The sequence below is a fragment of the Capricornis sumatraensis genome, chromosome 8 (genome assembly GCF_032405125.1).
Source record: "Capricornis sumatraensis isolate serow.1 chromosome 8, serow.2, whole genome shotgun sequence".
NCBI lineage: Eukaryota > Metazoa > Chordata > Mammalia > Artiodactyla > Bovidae > Capricornis > Capricornis sumatraensis.
In genome coordinates this window covers 8,498,670-8,516,785 of record NC_091076.1, presented here as the reverse complement: position 1 = coordinate 8,516,785, position 18,116 = coordinate 8,498,670, and the positions used below count along the sequence as shown (strand labels likewise).

The following is an 18,116-nucleotide window of genomic DNA, read 5'->3' as shown; positions in this document are numbered from 1 at the left end:
ACGATAACTGAGTTTCATACATTTTTAAAAAAATAAATATTTTATTGTTGGGTCATCCCTCTTCCTCTGGAGCCACGCGCGGGGTCTCTCTGATGCTCTGTCTCTTCATTACCAGCCAAGGAGAGGGGCTTTCCTGAGACAGAGAGGAGAGTTGGTTAGAGAAGGGAGAGCTAAGTCAGTCTGAGGTTGCAAGCTGGGAAAGAGGTGAGGGCAGAGGGCACAGGCTTCAGGCACAAAGAACAGGCTGGCTGGGGTGGTAGTTCTTACGGGTAGGGCGCAGCTGCAGGGCCTCCTTGAAATACTTGGGAGGCAGGACGCCGTCAGCCTTCCCTGGAGTCAGGATCACACCATTGGCAGAGCGAAAGAAGGGGATTCCATCTGCAGACAAAGCCAGACCTGTGACTCAAGCCCTCTCAGAAGGCCTGGGGTGGTCCCTCCTGTGTCCAGACTCACCTGCCAGGGCCAGGGGCCCATTAATGAAGACAGCCACTTCACAATTTGGCCGCATGCCTGAGTGGACAATTGGAGCTGGGGCCTGGGGTGTCTGGATTGTAGTTATCAAACCTGGGTGGGCTGGGGTCCTGGGCTCATTTCAGTGGGTGGGGAGGGGGTTTGTTCCTGCATGCAGCATATGGGCTGGCCCTAGACAAGAGGCTATGACCCTCGGAGGGGGACCTGGAAGGACAGATTGTGTAGGAGTAGCTTGGGGGAGGGGCACTGACCACTGATGACACCAGGGTCCCCAGGCAGCCCTGGGGCCAGGTGGATATGTGTCCTTCCTCGGCAGGATAGGCCCTTGAGCAGGATGGACGGCCAGTGCTGCCGGAATGTGCCATGGACGAGCATCAGGGGCAAGGCCTGTGGGGTCTCCAGGGGCTCCAGCTCCAACTCAGGCACCTGGGATGGATGTGGGGAGAAGGGCGGCAGTGACCCTCCCCTCACAGGCAGGGGTCTCACATGGCTCTGCCACTTGTCCCCTTAGTACCCACCTGTAGGGAGTGACCCTGATTGGCCCGGATGAGGGGGCCGGTGCTGGGGTCCCCTGGCTGCAGGGCAAAGCGCTGCTTCACATTGGTGTCCACCACGCGTTGAACATCTTCAGCTGAGAAGCTGCGGAACTGGGGCAGCTGCAGGAGGGCGTCCAGGGGCACGAAACCATCTGTGGGAAGGCAGGGTGGTAAGGAATTGACCTTGCTCCGGCCTGGGCCAGAGTTTACAGGAGGAGCCTCAAACTGAAAGGCCAGAGCCCGTGTGACCTTTAGAAAGTCCCCCCCTTTCTGGACCTCAGTCCCTCACCTTACATGAAATAGGCTCTGTCTCACGGAGAGACAGGACCCCCCCTGTCTCACAGAGGGTCACAAAGATCAAGGGACCTTTTTGAGGACAGAACCCAGCCCAGAGTGAACACTCAATAAACATCCGTTGCCCCAACACCCCTAGTGCCCAATCTCGGTGTGTTTATTGGGCCACTGGGCTGGAGGTATCACCAGGCCTGGCCAGACACAGGCTCCTCTCCCAGTCCGCCCTGGACATGACCCTGGGCTCTGGGCCTCAGCCTTCCCTGTACCTACTGTGCTGGCCCCGAGGACTGTGGTAGGAACCATGGCGGAAGGCGATTACCGACCGGCTCACTCTACTCCCTGGGCTCTAAGCACTCCTGGGCCCAGCCCCTAAGACGTCCACTTACCAGCCCCCATGGGAAGGCCCAGCTTCAGGGCCCCATGGCGCAGGGCGTAGGACAGAGCCTTGGACAGCTGGACGTCTCGGTCCTGAAAGAGCCCAGCGCTGACCCTCAGTCTCAGTGGTGACCCTGCCTTCCCAGCTGCTCACCCTGAAATCTGAGTGACCTGCCGCAGAAGGAGACCAGAGGGACAGCAGTCCCTGTGCTCCTGGGAACAGTATGACCCAGCAGCTCCCGCTCCCATGCCATCAGCATTTCCCAGGGAGCAGGGCTCAGAGCTGCCCTCCCCTGCCCTCCCACACTGGGAGCAGGGGTGTGGGTGGAGAGGGGAGCACCTGGTCCCGGGGGGGTCTGTGAGCCCTTCTACCCTTGGGCCCAGCTGCTTCCCTCCTCCTTCCTCCAGTGGAGTTCATGGCCAAGACCTGTGGGGAGCAGTAACATGGAGACTGTTAAGGACCCTCCCACATCCCCATGCTGCCCCGTGTCACAGAGCCTCAAGATGTGAGAGCTGGGAGGGGGATATCCAGATCACTAAATTCACTTCCCACCCCCAACTCCCTGGAGCCGATAGGGAAACTGAGGCCCAGCAGGCAAAACTTCCCAAGGTCACACTGTGTCAGCCACGGGTCCCAGGGAAGCTGAGCCCCCCTGATCTAGGCTCGCTGGTCTGCTCCGCAAGGCGCGCCTCGGGAGGCGCGGCCGGCATCCAGGCTAAGGGGCGGAATTGTTTGGGCCGGCCAGACAGACGGAGCAGGGACAGACAGGAAGGCTCACCGACTCGGGGTGCCGGGCAGCTGATCCGGCGGGGCCCTGAGCGCCGGGACCGGCCAATGAGAAGCCGAGAAAGAAGTAGGCAGGCACTTCCGTTCCGAGGAAAGGGGCGGAGCCTGCGGGAGAGTGGGCCGGTGAGTGCAGGCTGGAAGCTGGAGCTTCCGGACGGTGGGAGGGGTCCCGGCATGTCTAGAGTTGGAGCCAGGACCTGTGGTTTGCGGAGACAGGGGCACTGGCGGGGGAGACAGGATCCAGGACCTCTGGGTTGTAGGGATGCCGGGGAGTCTAAGGGATGTCTGGTAGCAGGAGCCTCGGAGCTCTTGCTGGGATGATAAGACATTTTACTGCCCAGGGAGTGGTCAGGGGAGTGCAGAAGGGCTGGGGGGCGGGGGCTTGGGTACCCTCAGGAAGTCTGTGACAGAGGGGGCCAGCTGCCGCGCCCAAGGGAGGCTGTGGGCCCCCCGAGGTGACAGGCTTGGCTGTGTCGTCCCCAGAACTGCCCTCTCCAGGCCATGGACCCTGAGGTGTCCCTGCTGCTGCAGTGCCCCCTCGGGGGGCTGCCTGAGAAGCAGGTTCGGGCTGAGCTGAGCCCAGCCTATGATCGTCGCCCACTGCCAGGAGGGGACAAGGCCATCACCGCCATCTGGGAGAGCCGGCTTCAGGCCCAGCCCTGGCTCTTTAATGCCCCCAAGTTCCGCCTGCACTCCGCCACACTGGCGCCCACTGGCTCGCCAGGGCCACAGCTGCTCCTGCGCCTGGGCCTTACTTCCTATCAAGACTTCCTGGGGACCAACTGGGCCAGCTCAGCTGCCTGGCTGCGACAGCAGGGGGCCACCGACTGGGGTGACAAGCAAGCCTACCTGGCGGACCCCCTGGGCGTGGGCGCTGCACTGGCCACTGCTGATGACTTCCTTGTCTTCCTGCGCCGCTCTGGCCAGGTGGCTGAGGCACCTGGGCTGGTGGACGTGCCTGGTGGGCATCCTGAGCCTCAGGTGAGATGCCAGGCTGGGTGCAGAGGCACAAAGAGCCACAAAGCTCAGCATTGTCTTCCTCATCTTTTAAAAGGGGAGTTGGCCTGGTGCTTCTCCAAAGTCTTTTCTTAGGGGTAGCCTCTCAGCCTCTCCGCTGAATCCTGCCCCAGACCCATGGGAAGCTAGGGAACTGGGGGTGGGGTGGGGGTGGGGATTGAGAACCTAGCTGAACCTATAGTTGTGCATCTGGAAAAAGAGGGCTGGGGTCAGAGAAAGTGGCCCTCAGGGCTAGGGAGTGTGGGGGAAAAGTAGGGCAGAAAGAGGGGAGCAGAGACTGAGCTTGACCTCTCACAGGCCCTGTGCCCAGGTGACAGCCCCCTGCACAAGGACCTCCCTGGGGAGCTGGTGGTGCATGAGCTCTTCTCCAGTGTCCTCCAGGAGATCTGTGATGAGGTGAGTGAGGGGCAGGCGGAACAGAGCTGTGGGCAAGGAGGGAGGAGGTAGAACAAGCCAGAATTCCACAGGTCCAGACTGGCACACGGCTTGTGGGATCTTGGTTTCCTGACCAGGGATTGAACCTAGGGCTTTGGCAGTGAGAGTACAGGACTCCTAACTGCTGGACTGTCAGGGAAGTCCTAGGCATCCAGCATTGAGCAAAGAGCTTGGCTTTGCAGCTAGGCACACTTGAAGTGGAATTCTAACCCTTGCCTCTGTGTGCCTCAGGGTTTTCCTCCCTACAGTGGGGATAATGATAAATGTCTTGCCTACTTCCCCACCAGGTTTGTTGAAAGGAGGGATAAATAGGAGTCCCAGTTACTAAAGAAACTTCCCTTGGGTGACTCTGGGCAAACTGTTCCATCTCTCTAGTTCGTTTTCCCACATGAAATGAACGTGCCCAATATCTGACTTTCTGTGACTCTCGGCACTTGAACTACAAACTGTAAAATGCTGTACTAGGGTAACATGCTGTTCTTCATTGAGGGGGCAGGGACGTGGGAATTGGGCACTGACAGGTGGTACCCCTGGCCCCAGGTGAATGTGCCGCCACTCACCCTGAGCCAGCCGCTGCTGTTGGGCATCGCCTGCAATGAGACCAGTGCCGGCCGTGCCAGTGCTGAGTTCTACGTCCAGTGAGTGATCTCTGGGGGACAGAATCCTGGGTCCTGGATTAGGTGGGTGGTTGAGGGGCATGGCTGAGGGAGTTGGTGCTCCACAGGGACCCTCCAGGGGCTAAGCACTCACCAGGCCACTCTCACATCCTGTCCAGGTGCAGCCTGACTTCTGAGCAGGTGAGGAGACACTACATGAGTGGGGGACCTGAGGCCCACGAATCCACAGGAATCATCTTTGTGGAGAAACAGGTTCGAGGTGGCAAAGTGTGTCATTTGGATAAGCAGCTGGGTTGGGGCTTGCAGAGGCCTGGTGATGCACGTCTGTCTCCCAGGCCTGAGTCAGACGGGGCTCCCAGATCTCAGAGTTTCTCTGTAGAGCCAGAAGTCCTCACGGGGTTGCCTTCAGCCCAAAGGAGGGTGCCAGGGACCTGCTCAGCTCCCTTAACATGAGGCTCTGAGGCTCAGGAACTGTGGGCACAGCTCCCACAAGAAACCTGACTCTGAGATGTCTGGGTCTCACTGTCTATCCCCACAGAGTATGCAGAGGTTGCAGGAGACTGAAATGTGGGCTGAGCTCTGCCCCTCAGCCAAAGGTGCCATCTTCCTCTACAACCGGGTCCAGGGAAGTTCCACCTGAGTCTCCTGGAGTCCCCAGCCCTATCACCACAGCTTGGAAGACAATAAAGGACTTTATTCTTGGACTCCTTTGGCATCTGCTGTTTCCATGAGACAGAGGGGGCCACTGGGAGAGCCCAGGGTGGACGAGAGAGACAGGACAAGTGACTTGGGTTAAAAAAAGGCCCAGCCTCAGTTTTCCCCTCTGCAAGCTGAGGGCCGTGCCCCTTTGCCAGGTTCCAGTGAGGTTCCAGGCTGACTATGGGGTGGAAGGGTTTCCCGAATCTGCCTGCAATGCAGGAGACCGGATTTGATCCTTGGGCCGGGTAGATTCCCTGGAGAAGGAAATGGCTATTCACTCCATTATTCTTGCCTGGAAAGTCCTATGGAGCCTAGCGGGCTACGCGCCGGGGTCGCGATGAGTTGGACACGACTGAGCGACTTATTTTCACACTTCACTTTACGGGGTGGAAACTGCTTTGTGAAATGAGTCTCGGTGCAGAGTGGAGTAACAGTTATGTCCGAAGGAGTGATCAACAGAGGCTGAGCTTAAAGCCTCACTCAGAGAAGGACCAGTCCCGCCGGCTCCCGGGTGGGCACCGGCGCCTCTCTGCAAGCCCTCCGGCCTGGGCGAGGCATCAAACGCCAATGGGCGTTCGGGGGCGGGGCTTCGCCCCAGGGACGCCCCTTCTGGTCTGTGGGTGTGTCTGGGTGTCTAAGCCAATAAGAGTGCGGGGGCGGGGCCTGGGTAAGAGCAGGAAACGGCGGCCGCGGCGGAGTCCGTGAGTGCAATGAGGGCGGGGCTTGGTGTGGCTCCTCCTGCACCCTCCCAACCAATACTCCCAGGGTGGGGAGGGGGTCTCCGCGTCCCGGGCTAGTGGTCCAGACACCGAGACGAAAGTAGAGGGGGTCCTTGGACGCACGGGGCAGAGGCGGGGACGGGGCCAGAACCAGGTCTGGTCTTCAGCAAGGAGGCTCCAAACGCCTCTGAGCCCCCCGGGGTTGCTTCAGTTTTCCTTCGCGTCTAAACAGGGCCAGTACACCCCGCTCCCCATTCCCTCCGATTCAGGGGTCCCATCCCACTCCTCTTTGTGGTCTCTTTTTACCAGCTGCCCTCCTGCCGCCATGCTGCCCCTGCGCCTATGCCGGCTGTGGCCCCTCAACCCTCCCATGTGGTTCTTCGCAGCGGCCGCCCGGCAGCGGTGAGTCGCGCCCCCGGGATCCGGCCCGGTCATTCATTAGATTCTTGTTGCTGGCCCGCCCGATTCTAGGCGCTGCGCTAGGTGCTAGGGTAGCTCTGTGTCAGGCGCCTTACAGATTTGTCGGGTTACTGTCACCTTCACTGCTGAAGACACAGTATCAGAGATTAAGGAATAACCCCCAAGGTCATACAGATCCAAAATTTGAACCCAAGTCAAACCCAGTGCCCTTCCTACTACTCAGGTGTTGTTAAGCATCACTGTGCATAACACAGGAGGGCTGCAGGGGGCGGCGCTGGGGGTGGGGGGTGGCGCTTACAAAATTGCAGATTCCTGGGCCCTACTTGGAGATTCTGATTTGCAGGAATGAGGTGGGGCTCAAGAATTTTCTTTTTTTCTTTTGGGTGCACTGCAGGGCATGCGGGATCTTAGTTCCCCTGACCAGGGATGGAACTCAGGCTCCTTGCAGTGGAAGCCCTGAGTCGTAGCTACTGGACTGCCAGGGAAGTCCCAAGAATTTATTTTAAAAAACATGATCAAAACCAAAAACAAAATATAATTTTCAGGTGTTTCTGATGCAAGGAGTCTGAAAACTACACTTGGAGACATTTTGATCTGCCTCATACCTGGAACACTCAAATAGGGAGGGATGATTTACAGAGACTATCCTTGGTACCTGGCTCAACCCTGAGCACCAGAATGCTGAGTCAAAGGGTGGCCCAAGTGGGTAGGGAAGGGGTATCCCTGTGTCTTCCTTAGCCCTGGCAGGATTGGGCCTCTCTCCACAGGTCTGGCCCCAGTAACTACTATGAACTCTTGGGGGTGCAGCCTGGTGCCAGTGCTGAAGAAGTTAAACGAGCTTTCTTCTCCAAGTCCAAAGAGGTACCAGTGGTTTTAAGTGGAGAAGGGGAAGGGAAGTCTGAGCCAGATGGGGTATGCTTCAAATTCTCAGAAACGGGGCTGAGAAGCTCACTCTGGCTGGTGCATGTTCCCTCAGCATTCACAGGGATGGGGAGGTTCCCCACGGGGAGAGATCTGCCCACATGGGAGGAAAGGCTGGGGGGCAGGAGCCAGGAGGCCTGTCTGATGGGCTGGGCTTGGTTCTCCGGGCCTGCCTGCTCTTGAGAAAGTTGGATTCGGGACTTACAGTGAGAGCCAGGCAGCAGGTTGAGAAGGACTTATACAAGGGGAGGAGGCGGAAGTCTGTGCTTCCTGACTCTGTGGTGGTTTACAGGGATGGGCAGGCCTGAGAGTGAGGGTCACTCCCCAGGCAGGGCCTCTGGGAATGACATGAGCCCTTGGGGGTGGACATTCTCAGGATGGGTCCTGGGAAGGGGCATGGAAAGGGAGATGAGGGGAGTCTTGCTCCATCTCAGCTGCACCCTGACCGGGACCCCGGGAACCCAGCCCTGCACAGTCGCTTTGTGGAGCTGAGTGAAGCATACCAAGTGCTGAGCCGTGAGCAGAGCCGCCGCAGCTATGACCACCAGCTCCGCTCGGCAGCTTCCCCAAAGTCTCCAGGAACCACAGCCCACCCCAGGTCTGCTCACCAGGCACACAGGTACAGTAGTGCAGCCCCCAGCTCACCACCCTCAAGTGGTGAGCCCTTGGGTGTGGACATTATCAGGATGAGTCCCAGGAAGGGGCGTGAAAAGAGAGATGAAGGGAGTGGAGGGGTGAGACAAGGCTGGGGAGCAGGAGCCAGGAGGCTTGTCTGGATGGGCTCATCCTTACACTGTCCCTTCTTCTTCCTCCAAGCAGTTCTGGGGCCCCCCCCAATGAACAATACTGGGCCCAGTTTCATAACGTGAGGCCTCAGGGGCCAGAGTCCAGGCAGCAGCAGCACAAACACAACCGGCGAGTGCTGGGGTACTGCCTCCTGATCATGCTGGCCGGGATGGCCCTGCACTACGTCGCCTTCAGGTGCGTGTCTCCCTAGGGCGATGGGCAGGGGGCAGGAGGGTGGGTGAAGCCGTGTCAGCCACCTAACCCCACCACCCCTGTGACCTGCACCCTTGTGTGTCCCAAGCCAAGAACTGCATGAAATTGGTCTCCTCCAGAGCCCCTTCTGACTTGGCAAAGGCAGCTGTGCATTAAGAGCTCATGTCACTTCAGTTTTTTATCATTTGAATTTAAATCTTCGGTGCTGATCGCCAGAGTGCTGGAGCCAACTGGAAAGCCTGCACAAGAAGGAAACGGGTCGAGCTGGGCCTTGCCAGCAACTGCCCTCATTCGTTCCTGCCACCCTCTCACGCATGCCATGCCACTGAGCTTCAACAGTAGAGACACCTAAAGGCCAGTGCCTACTGCTAGCAGTGTGCCTAGTTCAGTGATCGAGTTAGAACAAACCTTTCTAGTCTCCAAGGACCTCTCTGACGTTCAGAGCTGCTGTCATGACAGTCAGGGACCTGGGTCACCATGAGACCCTGGACAAGTCCCGACCACTCTGTGCCCGTCTCCTCACCTAGCACAGGCAGTTCGGCTGCGGTCCCCACAGGGGTAAAGCTGTGAGACTCTGGAGTGGAGGGGAGGGGAGTGAGACTTGGGGGACAGCAGAGATTGGGGGTCCCAGTGTTCTTTGTAACCCCTTTGCAGGAAGCTGGAGCAGTTGCATCGTAGCTTCATGGATGAGAAGGATAGGATCATCACAGCCATCTACAACGACACTCGGGCCCGGGCCAGGTTTGTCCTAGCTCTTTCCTGCCCTCCCTTCCCTGTTGCCGGCACCACCTCCCAGGATCCCAGTCCCGACCACCCAGGTGCTCTTCCTGCAGGGCCAACAGAGCCAGACTCCTGCAGGAGCAGCGGCAGAGGCAGCAGCTGCAGCCACCACCCGGGCCGCCCCAAGGCCCCGGGATCGTGCCCCCGGGCCCCTGAGCGGCTCACCTTGGAGAGCTCTCCTTGGATGGGGCCTGCAGGGTGCCCCCTTATGGGACGCCCCACGCCCCAAAACGCGTGCAATAAAGTGATTCTCAGAGCTCTCGTCTGGCTCCCTCCTACAGGCCCAGCGCCCCCCGCCCCGGCCCCGCCCTCCGGGCTTTGGTGGCAGCAACCCGGGAGCCCGGCCCCCTGGGCGGTGCATCCCCTTTCCCCTGCAGCGGCGGGAGGAGGGGGGTGTGTGTGTGCGTGCGGAGGGGGCGGGCTCCGCCGGCGGCCTCGCCCCCCCTCCCCCGCCCCGCCCCCTCCCCGCGGCCCGGTGGGGAGCGCGTGTCTGGGTCACATGAGCCGCCCGCCCGCCAGCCCGGGCCCGGCCCCCCGCCGACCCCGCCGTCCCCGCCGCCCGCCGCCACCACCGGCCGCCCGCCCGCTCGGCTCCTCCGGCCGCCGCCGCCGCCGCCGCCGCTGCGTTGCGTTGCGCTGCCTGCGCCCAGGGCTCGGGAGGGGGCCGCGGAGGAGCCGCCCCCCGCGCCCGGCCCCCGCCCGCCGCGCCCGGGCCCGCGCCATGGGGCTCTGGCTGCCGCCGCCTCCCGCGCCGCCCGGCTAGGACGATGCGGGCGCCCCCGGCGCGCGGCCCCCGCGGGCACCATGAGCCCCCTGCTCCGCCGCCTGCTGCTCGCCGTGCTCCTGCAGCTGGCCCCCGCCCAGGTACGTGCGTCCGCGACATCCCGCCCGCGCGCCGTGCCCTCTCTCAAGGTTGGCGGAAGTGGGAAGACGCGGGGTTCTTGGGGATCCACGGGGGCGTCTCGGGAGCCCAGCCCGGGCATCCCCCGGGAGGAGTCCCTCCTCGCCCGCCCGCCCGACTCCGGGGCCACTCCCCCGCCCCACCCCGTCCCCTGGGCGCAGCCGGGGGCGGGGCCGCCTCGGTGCCTGGCCGACGAGGTTCGGCGCCCACTGTGCTCCTTCCTGATCTGGAGCCTGGAGAACTAGCCCGGACCCCAGGCTTGGAGATTCGAGGCTGCTGCCAGAGTGGGCCTGGCGGGTAGTAGCCGGGGCAGGTCCCAGGTAGTGTGGAGAGGACAGGTAAAGTTAGAGTGACCCCAGGAACAGAGCAGTTCAGAAAACTGTCAGAGGGGAGTTGAAGTCTCCTGACTGCAAGGGCAGAGCCCTGGGGAGAAAGACATTGCCAGCCTTTTCTGGAGTGCATCTTGGTCCAGGTTTCTTCTCTCCTACAGGCTCCAGTCTCCCAGCCTGATGCCCCTGGTCACCAGAAGAAAGGTAATAGTAACAGAACTTTGCACCAGCTGGCGCTCAGAACATTTGCTTCCAGCCCTGATTGCAGACTCCATGTATTTCTCATCTTGTGTAATCACAGCCTCTCTGTAAGATGCAAACTCTTTAATTCTGCCCATTTCACAGAACAGCAGATTGAGGCAGTGGGATGCCTGGCATCTGGATGAACAGGGCAAGGAAGACAGATTGGGTGGGCAGAAGCAGGGGCTAGGGGAGGGTGGCTGTGACGGGGGAACTAAAGAGAACAGCTTCTGGACGCAGGGGTGGGAGCCAGGGGACAGCTGCGGGAAACCCTGGGGCCACTTAACCCTTACGCATCTACCCCTAGTGGTGTCATGGATAGACGTGTATGCTCGTGCCACCTGCCAGCCGCGGGAGGTGGTGGTGCCCCTGAACATGGAGCTCATGGGCACTGTGGCCAAGCAACTGGTGCCCAGCTGCGTGACAGTGCAGCGCTGTGGCGGCTGCTGCCCTGACGATGGCCTGGAGTGCGTGCCCACTGGGCAGCACCAAGTCCGAATGCAGGTAGGGGGCAGGGGGAGTGTGCCTGGCTGGATGCTGGCATTCTGGGGAGTGAGGGGGTGGCGGCCAGAGCCCTGGGCGGTGGGCAGGGTGTTCTCACCCCTCCAGCCCTCTCTCACTGTGTCTCTCCCTGTTCTCCTGAGCCCAGATCCTCATGATCCAGTACCCAAGCAGTCAGCTGGGGGAGATGTCCCTGGAAGAACACAGCCAGTGCGAATGCAGGTGCCAGGGATGCCCCACCTCGGAGTTCGCAGAGATCAGGCTTGGGGGGCGCTGGGTGTGGCGGTGCACCGCAGCGGGGACAAGGTTTTCGAGGGTGGAGCCAGGCAGGCCTGGGATCGAGGGCAAGAGAGTGGAGAATGCTGGGCTTCCTGATCTTCTCTGTCCTTGTCTCTGTCCGTCTCTCTTACTTTTCAGACCAAAAAAACGAGAGAGTGCTGTGAAGCCAGACAGGTGAGTCTCGGGCTCTTGCTGGGCTGGGGTTGGAGCCCAGGCTCCGTGCCCAGAAAGTCACATGTGGCTGGGGCAGGGGGTGTTAGGGTGTGTCAGGAAGCTGTGGTCCCCTCCCCTCCTTCTTCTCCCCCGGCCTGTCCCCACCCTCCTCCCCTTTTTCTCTGCTCCCCAGGACTCTGCGCTGTTCCCTGACCCCAGCCCCTGGGAAGACTTCCTTCCCACCCGAGACATGTTGCTTCTCCTCCTAGGGCTTCCACTCCCCACCACCGTCCCCAGCCCCGCTCTGTTCCGGGCTGGGACCCTGCCCCTGGAGCACCCTCCCCAGCTGACATCACCCATCCCACTCCAGCCCCAGGCCCCTCTGCCCACGCTGCCCCCAGCGCCGCCAGCGCCCTGACCCCCGGACCTGCTACTGCCGCTGCCGACGCCGCAGCTTCCTCCGTTGTCAAGGGCGGGGCTTAGAGCTCAACCCAGACACCTGCAGGTGAGGAGTCGGGAGTGGTGTCCAGGCCCTTCCTAGAGCAGGTCCAGGTGAGCCAGCCAGTGGGAGAAGAGCCAGGGAAAGGGAAGCTTTGACCGGGTTGAACAAATATTGACCCAGCACCTAGTTGGCACTGGGGTCAACAAAAACAAGGCTCCTGTTCTAATGTGGGAGTCAGACACATGATGCCAATAGAGGATGTCAAGGGCTGTGGTGAGCGGTACCTGACATCGTCTTTGAGAGGCTAGAGATGTCCTGGAAGAGGTAACATCGCCAGGAGTGGCAATGGAAAGACAGCCTTCCAGCTCTGAACCGTCTCAGAAATGCCTATAGTAGACGTTGATGTTCTACCTTACGGGCTCCAGGAGGCCAGGAGATGTGGTGGAACCCTGGTCCAGCCTCGTCCAAGGCACTTCTCACCACTCCTCCCTTCCACAGCGGGGTCATGGGGTGGCATTGTGTGGGCCGGGCCAGCTGGGGCTTCTCAGGAGTGTTAGGGGAGGATGAGGTTCACAGAGGGTAACAAGCGGGTACGTCTAGAGAAATGGGCTGAGCTTTGGTGCCAGCGTGAACAGACCCCTTCTTCCCTTCTCAGGTGCCGGAAGCTGCGAAGGTGACAAACTGCTTTTCAGACTCAGTGGGGCCCCTAGCCTCACAGCCCTCCCCCCAGAGAGGGCAGGAGTGCAGCCTGGTGAGAACCGTCCAGTCCCCAAGACCTCAGCCTGGGCAGAAGCTCCTCTGGGACCTGGGCCTCTCGGAGGGCCTTCCAGCTGCCCCTTGTCTCCCCAAGGCTGCCATCCAACAACGTGGACAGAGTTGGATGAGGAGACCGAGGGGGTCACATACCAACCTGGAAGAGAATGGGGTCCCGACTCAGATTTTAACCACCTTGTACAAGTGAGCATCTAACAGCTGGCTCCTCTGTCCCCTCACTAAGAAGACCCCGATCCTCTACAAAAATATGGGAGTTGGGCTTCAGCGCAGGAACTGTGAACCCCAGTCCTGATAAAAGAGATGGAAGGAACTGTCCCTGCCTGTGTCACTGTCTGTCACTGTCCAGGCTGGCTGGTTTGGACATCAATGTCTGCGTTGTACTGCCTCCTAGACACGGAGCTTGGAGGAGATGAGGTCCAAAGACCTCCCCACGACAGGTCACAGTGCCAGAATCGTGCATCCTTCACTTTCATGTTGCGCTAACGGGTCCTGCCCCTGTGTCCATCACAAGGGTTCCTTTCTGGAAGGAGATGGCCAGTGAGCTTGAGGTGGGACTCAGCTCTGCCGAATGCCTTCGGCTGTCACTGCCCCTCATCCTGAGCCTCATGTTCACACAGAGGGAGCAGATGATCACTGTGGTCTGGGCCCTTGGGTGCCAAGAAAGTTAAGAGTCATGTAGTAGAAAAGAACACTCATCTTCCCTACCAGGCTACACTCTGTTTGCAACTTTTTGCTTCATGTAGCTTAACTCCAAATTTTTTCAACTGCAGTCTTCACTCTTGCCTCCCTTGCACCTTGGGCTTCCCTCCCCATGCTCTACTTGGTACTCTCCTGACGTTTATCTGACCCAGCCCAAACTCAGTGGTCAGCTTTCTGCCTGCACCCTCTAGTGCCCCTGGGGGTCAGTGGTGAGGGGAGGGGGTGAACTGAAAGGCAACCTTGGGTACCCGTACTTTGCCCCATCAGGGCAGAACATTCAGGGCAGAGTTTAACCCAAAGCAGCTACCTAATGGAGGCCTTCTCTGAAGTCACAGAGGAAGGGGTAGTGATCTTGTTAGGCTCAAACCAAGAGTGGCGTTAAACCAGAAGAGACGGTTTCTGACAAGTGATTGCTACTTTCAAATCATTTTCTCAGCTATGCTGTTACCAAAAATGTGAGAGTTCAATTAGAGTGAGACAGATGAGGGTTAGGGCAGTTAGCTACTACCTCCCAAACCCATTTAGCTTGTCCAATGAGCATGTGCTTCATATGCGTCTTCTCACCTAGCTGTCAATTCTGAGGTCAGTGTTGTGATTATCTTCCTTCTTCAGTTGAGGAGATAAGCTCGGAAAAGCTGATTGACCTGAGGATTTGGCCTCAGATCATCCGTCTCCCTGACATTAAACTTAGGTTTCGCTGCCTCTCAAATGCAGGTTCAGTCTGCCTGCAAGGTGGGAGACCTGGGTTCAATCCCTGGGAAGATCCCCTGGAGGAGGGCATGGCAACCCACTCCAGTGTTCTTGCCTGGAGAATCCCCATGGACCAAGGAGCCTGACGGGCTGCAGTCCATGAGGTCACAAAGTCTGACATGACTGAGCAACTAAGCACAACTGCAGGTTCATTACTTCGGTGGAACTTCCCAGGTGTATCAGTGATAAAGAATCCACCTGCCAAAGCAGGAGATGCAGGTTAGATTCCTTTAAGTAGGAAATGGCAAGCCACTCCAGTATTCTTGCCTGGGAAATCCCACGGACAGAGGAGCCTGATGGGCTATAGTCCATGGGGTCACAAAGAGTCGGACACGACTGAGCAACTAAGCACACACGTTTATTCCTGGGTGCTGAAGTGACTGGAAATAAGTCTGTATGGGGAATGGACCCAGTCAGACGGCTACAGTCATGACCCAGGGTTATTGTGTCCCGGGTAGAAGCAGGCCTGGATGCTGGAAGAGAAAAAAGCTAAGAGCATTTGCTGTGGGCCTAGCTGTGCACATTACTGGGGCACTCCAACAGGGACCCTGTAGGGTGGATGTTATCAAGCCCAAGAGTCACCAGGCCAAGAAGCTTGTTCAAGGTCACACAGTCAATGAGTGGCAGACACAGGAGTCCAAACCCAAGGCTCACTCTGAAGCTAGGCTCTCCACAGCAACTGAGGACTATGGGTCAGAAGAGGCCCAAGGGCAATCAGGAGCGTCAAGCTGGGGGCGATATAAAATGGCGTCTCGAGACCCCCTCCGGGAACCCGCGCCCGCCTGACCTTAATTTCACCTCAAACGGAAGTGCCTTCGGTTCTTTCGGAAGTCACTTCACCTCACCTTAAGGACTACAAAGCCACCGGACGTGACGTATAGGTCACATGGTGCCGAAGGGGCGTGGCTAGGGAAGAAACCACCCCAGTGGGCGTCTGGCCGCGGGTTTTGCACGGTCCAATGAGGGCGGGCGGCGTGGCCAGGTCTGGTGGCGACGATGACGCGCCTGCGCAGAGACGGCGGCACGACTGGGGTTGACTCCGGGGGCGCGGCGAGGAGGTGAGCGGGGGCCACAGCCCGGGCTGGGGGGAGCCGGGGTACAAGAGGGAAGGCTGGATCAGGCGGGGAAGGAGCGGGCTGGGGCTCCGAGTGTCAACGAGGGATAGGTCACGAGGAATTTGACTGTTGGGGGGTCCGAGCTGTCCGGGGATGCCGCAGGGGGAGGGTTCTCACGCCTCACGGGGCGGGACTCCGGGAGTTGGGGCGGGAAGTCGAACGGCAGCGGGTGGAACCTCTCAGCTGGTGCCGGTGGGAGGCGGAGCTCGAGGTCTGGGGGCGGGGCCAGGACCGGTGCGGGGTGGAGACTGGCCCTTGGAGGAGGAGCTAGAAGAGGCGAAAGGAGGAGCCTCGGGTTTGGAGGCCGAGGAAGAAGGAACCCAGGCGCTGGGGGCGGGGCTTCAGCCGGTGAGTGGCGTGGCTACGGTCCAGGAAAAGGGGTCTAGTTCTGTCGGGGGCGGAGCTACAGGGTCGGGGGCGGAACCGCGCCCTCTAAAAGGTGGGGCTAAGGAGCCTAGCGAAGGGGTAGGCCCAGGTAATGGCCCGGGGCGTCCACGCGGGGGCGGTCTCCGCGGTGGCCGTGCCTGGGGACGCGGTAGGCCTAGAACTCCCCCGGGAGAGGTGGTGTGGGTGGAGCGGGCTCGGCGGCCACCCGACACGGGACCAGTCTGGGTGCCCCGCAGGCCCCCGAGGGCTCAGAGTTGGGGCGGCGCCTCGGGCGGAGGCACAGGGCCAGCCTGGGGGGTACCCCCGGAGGACAAGAGCTCCCCGGAGCCACCCAGTGGCGACGTGTGGGTGCCTCGGGGCCGACCCCCTGCGGCAGCCACAGATGTGTGGGTGTGCTGGGCGGGAGGCAACTGGGTGTGGCGTGAATGGGGTCGCCCGGTCGGGGCAACCGCTCTGCAGCCAGATAGGGTCTGGACTTTGCGGAAGGGGACGGGTGGGAATTGAAGAGCAGAGCTGGGAATCGGGAGGGACGGAAGGGCAGAGGGTGAGCAAAGGGGCGGGACCCTGGCTGCTGTGGCCTCCCCTGACCCCCTCTCCCCGCTGCTGGGGTCCTCGGGCAAGCCCCCTTCTCACTGGACTGGTAAGTGTGGCCGTGGAGCCTGGGGGAGGGGGCGGTGATCCCGAAGAAGGGGATCCCCAGGGGCAGGCAGGGTCCACGGTGGGGTGGAATCCTCCGGGTACCTGCCGGTATTCCATGCCCTCCCGTTCCTCTCCCCCGGTTGGTTGGTCGGGGTCTGTTCCCACAGAGAGATGAGGCTGAGCTGGGTCTTGACAGTACTGTCCATCTGCCTGAGCGCCCTGGTCACGGCCACAGGGACCGAGGGCAAACGGAAGCTGCAGATCGGAGTCAAGAAACGGGTAGACCACTGTCCCATCAAATCGCGGAAAGGGGACGTCCTGCACATGCACTATACGGTGGGTGAAGGGGTGGAGCTTTGGGGGGCGGGGCTTTTGGGGACCTGAAAGGAACCGGGAGCCAAGTTTCTCTGCCAAAAGGTGGGTCTCTTGGGCAAGTCTTCTTATCTACTGTGCATGGTTCTGTCTTGCTTTTCACTGTCTACTCCCGGGTTGGCATCAGCAAGCAGTGACAGTGTACTGTGAGCTGCCCAACGTTCTGTCTCCTGCTAGGACTGTGGCCACCAAAGCTGTGGGGTGCCACCTTGATGGGAAGAGCACTGGGGGTGGGGGTGTCAGAGCAGACCGCCCTCCTCACTGGCCTTCCCATGGTCTCACAGGGGAAGCTAGAAGATGGAACAGAGTTTGACAGCAGCCTGCCCCAGAACCAGCCTTTTGTCTTCTCCTTGGGCACAGGCCAGGTCATCAAGGGCTGGGACCAGGGGCTGCTAGGGTGAGTTGTGGGGCCATGGCTGTGGTCCAGGAGGTAAACTCTGGGAGGCAAGCCCCAGGGATGGGGGGAGGGAGCAAGGAGCCTGGTTGTTACCACATGCTGAACGTGTATTATCCTGCAGGATGTGTGAGGGGGAAAAGCGGAAGCTGGTGATTCCATCAGAGCTGGGTAAGAGGCTCTTTCGGAGTGGGGATAGGGCGTTCAGGGTGTATTATCCATGTAAGGGTGAAGGCTGATTTAGTCTCTGCATCCATCTCCACTCTATTCATTCAATCCATGCCATTTCCAAGTCTAGCCTTGTCCAGCAGTGAGGACAGGGCAAGACCATTGGGACACTTGGCTCTGGTGCCAACTCTCTGACCTTTTGCAAGCCCCCTCCCATCTCCCTGGTGGCTCAAATGGTAGAGAAGATGCCTGCAATGCAGGAGACCCAGGTTCAGTCCCTGGGTTGGGAAGATCCCCTGGAGAAGGAATTGGCAACCCGCTCCAGTATTCTTGCCTGGAGAATTCCATGGACAGAGGAGCCTGGCAGGGTACAGTTCATGGGATCGCAAAGAGTCAAACACGACTGAACGACTAACTTTCCCTTGTTTTTTTTTCCCATCTCCATTTCTGGCCTAGTGCTAGGATGGGTAGAGGCTTAGCGTCAGCCTGGATGTCTGCAGAACACCTCACTCTGCCTGTCCACAGCTCATTCTGTTTCTTTGTGTTATCTTGGCAGGGTATGGAGAGCGGGGAGCGCCCCCAAAGATTCCAGGTAATAGACCTTTCTGCCCCCCTCCCCATCTGCTTCATCCATTCCATCTCCAGGTGGCCCTAGTTCTCATTCTACTCCCACCTCTCCCGTGCAGGTGGTGCAACCTTGGTGTTCGAGGTGGAGCTGCTCAAAATCGAGCGACGTTCAGAACTGTAGCCAAACTGGAGAGGGGCGGTGGAGAGGCCCCCATCAGGGACCAGACTGTTTAAAGAAAAAAAAACTTAAAACCCATGAAGTGAGCCTGTGTTTCTTTGTGGGCCCTGAGAGACTTAGAAACCGCAGCTTCAGCCTCCTCTCTCCCTCGGCCCCCT

The 18,116-nt window shown here is 59.8% G+C and overlaps 5 protein-coding genes across 10 annotated transcripts; 4 read left to right on the top strand and 1 right to left on the bottom strand.

Moving 5' to 3' along the window:
* Nucleotides 1-41: 41 nt before the first annotated feature.
* Nucleotides 42-2,485, bottom strand: TRPT1 (tRNA phosphotransferase 1). The gene is made up of 8 exons (XM_068978462.1): nucleotides 2,456-2,485; nucleotides 2,017-2,103; nucleotides 1,688-1,769; nucleotides 990-1,159; nucleotides 723-897; nucleotides 454-510; nucleotides 268-378; nucleotides 42-133 (listed from the first exon to the last, which is right to left on the bottom strand). The coding sequence occupies exons 2-8, from the start codon at nucleotides 2,092-2,094 to the stop codon at nucleotides 42-44; spliced, it is 765 nt and encodes a 254-aa protein (XP_068834563.1). The 5' UTR covers nucleotides 2,095-2,103; nucleotides 2,456-2,485.
* Nucleotides 2,486-2,691: 206 nt separating this feature from the next.
* On the top strand, nucleotides 2,692-5,193 carry NUDT22 (nudix hydrolase 22). 2 transcript variants are annotated; one of them, XM_068978531.1, is made up of 6 exons: nucleotides 2,692-2,719; nucleotides 2,947-3,444; nucleotides 3,778-3,876; nucleotides 4,456-4,553; nucleotides 4,691-4,784; nucleotides 5,071-5,193. In XM_068978531.1, the coding sequence occupies exons 2-6, from the start codon at nucleotides 2,965-2,967 to the stop codon at nucleotides 5,170-5,172; spliced, it is 873 nt and encodes a 290-aa protein (XP_068834632.1). In that variant the 5' UTR covers nucleotides 2,692-2,719; nucleotides 2,947-2,964; the 3' UTR covers nucleotides 5,173-5,193. The 2 variants fall into 2 exon arrangements, with proteins under 2 accessions (XP_068834632.1, XP_068834633.1); XM_068978532.1 differs by lacking the exons at nucleotides 2,692-2,719; nucleotides 3,778-3,876 and having other exon boundaries at nucleotides 2,735-3,444.
* Nucleotides 5,194-5,901: 708 nt separating this feature from the next.
* Nucleotides 5,902-9,245, top strand: DNAJC4 (DnaJ heat shock protein family (Hsp40) member C4). 2 transcript variants are annotated; one of them, XM_068978704.1, is made up of 7 exons: nucleotides 5,902-5,932; nucleotides 6,260-6,352; nucleotides 7,138-7,231; nucleotides 7,726-7,910; nucleotides 8,111-8,272; nucleotides 8,945-9,031; nucleotides 9,124-9,245. In XM_068978704.1, exons 2-7 carry the CDS (start codon nucleotides 6,276-6,278, stop codon nucleotides 9,224-9,226), a joined length of 708 nt encoding a protein of 235 aa, XP_068834805.1. In that variant the 5' UTR covers nucleotides 5,902-5,932; nucleotides 6,260-6,275; the 3' UTR covers nucleotides 9,227-9,245. The 2 variants fall into 2 exon arrangements, with proteins under 2 accessions (XP_068834805.1, XP_068834804.1); XM_068978703.1 differs by lacking the exon at nucleotides 5,902-5,932 and having other exon boundaries at nucleotides 6,197-6,352; nucleotides 8,108-8,272.
* Nucleotides 9,246-9,845: 600 nt separating this feature from the next.
* VEGFB (vascular endothelial growth factor B) lies at nucleotides 9,846-12,945 on the top strand. 2 transcript variants are annotated; one of them, XM_068978358.1, is made up of 7 exons: nucleotides 9,846-9,934; nucleotides 10,462-10,504; nucleotides 10,848-11,044; nucleotides 11,190-11,263; nucleotides 11,459-11,494; nucleotides 11,844-11,978; nucleotides 12,571-12,945. In XM_068978358.1, exons 1-7 carry the CDS (start codon nucleotides 9,875-9,877, stop codon nucleotides 12,590-12,592), a joined length of 567 nt encoding a protein of 188 aa, XP_068834459.1. In that variant the 5' UTR covers nucleotides 9,846-9,874; the 3' UTR covers nucleotides 12,593-12,945. The 2 variants fall into 2 exon arrangements, with proteins under 2 accessions (XP_068834459.1, XP_068834458.1); XM_068978357.1 differs by having other exon boundaries at nucleotides 11,743-11,978.
* Nucleotides 12,946-15,091: 2,146 nt separating this feature from the next.
* Nucleotides 15,092-18,022, top strand: FKBP2 (FKBP prolyl isomerase 2). Of its 3 annotated transcripts, none has more exons than XM_068977669.1 (6): nucleotides 15,092-15,196; nucleotides 16,447-16,615; nucleotides 16,936-17,048; nucleotides 17,170-17,216; nucleotides 17,770-17,805; nucleotides 17,900-18,022. In XM_068977669.1, the coding sequence occupies exons 1-6, from the start codon at nucleotides 15,135-15,137 to the stop codon at nucleotides 17,959-17,961; spliced, it is 489 nt and encodes a 162-aa protein (XP_068833770.1). In that variant the 5' UTR covers nucleotides 15,092-15,134; the 3' UTR covers nucleotides 17,962-18,022. The 3 variants fall into 3 exon arrangements, with proteins under 3 accessions (XP_068833770.1, XP_068833769.1, XP_068833771.1); XM_068977668.1 differs by lacking the exon at nucleotides 15,092-15,196 and adding an exon at nucleotides 15,641-15,814; XM_068977670.1 differs by lacking the exon at nucleotides 15,092-15,196 and adding an exon at nucleotides 16,144-16,280.
* The last annotated feature ends 94 nt before the right edge of the window (nucleotides 18,023-18,116 follow it).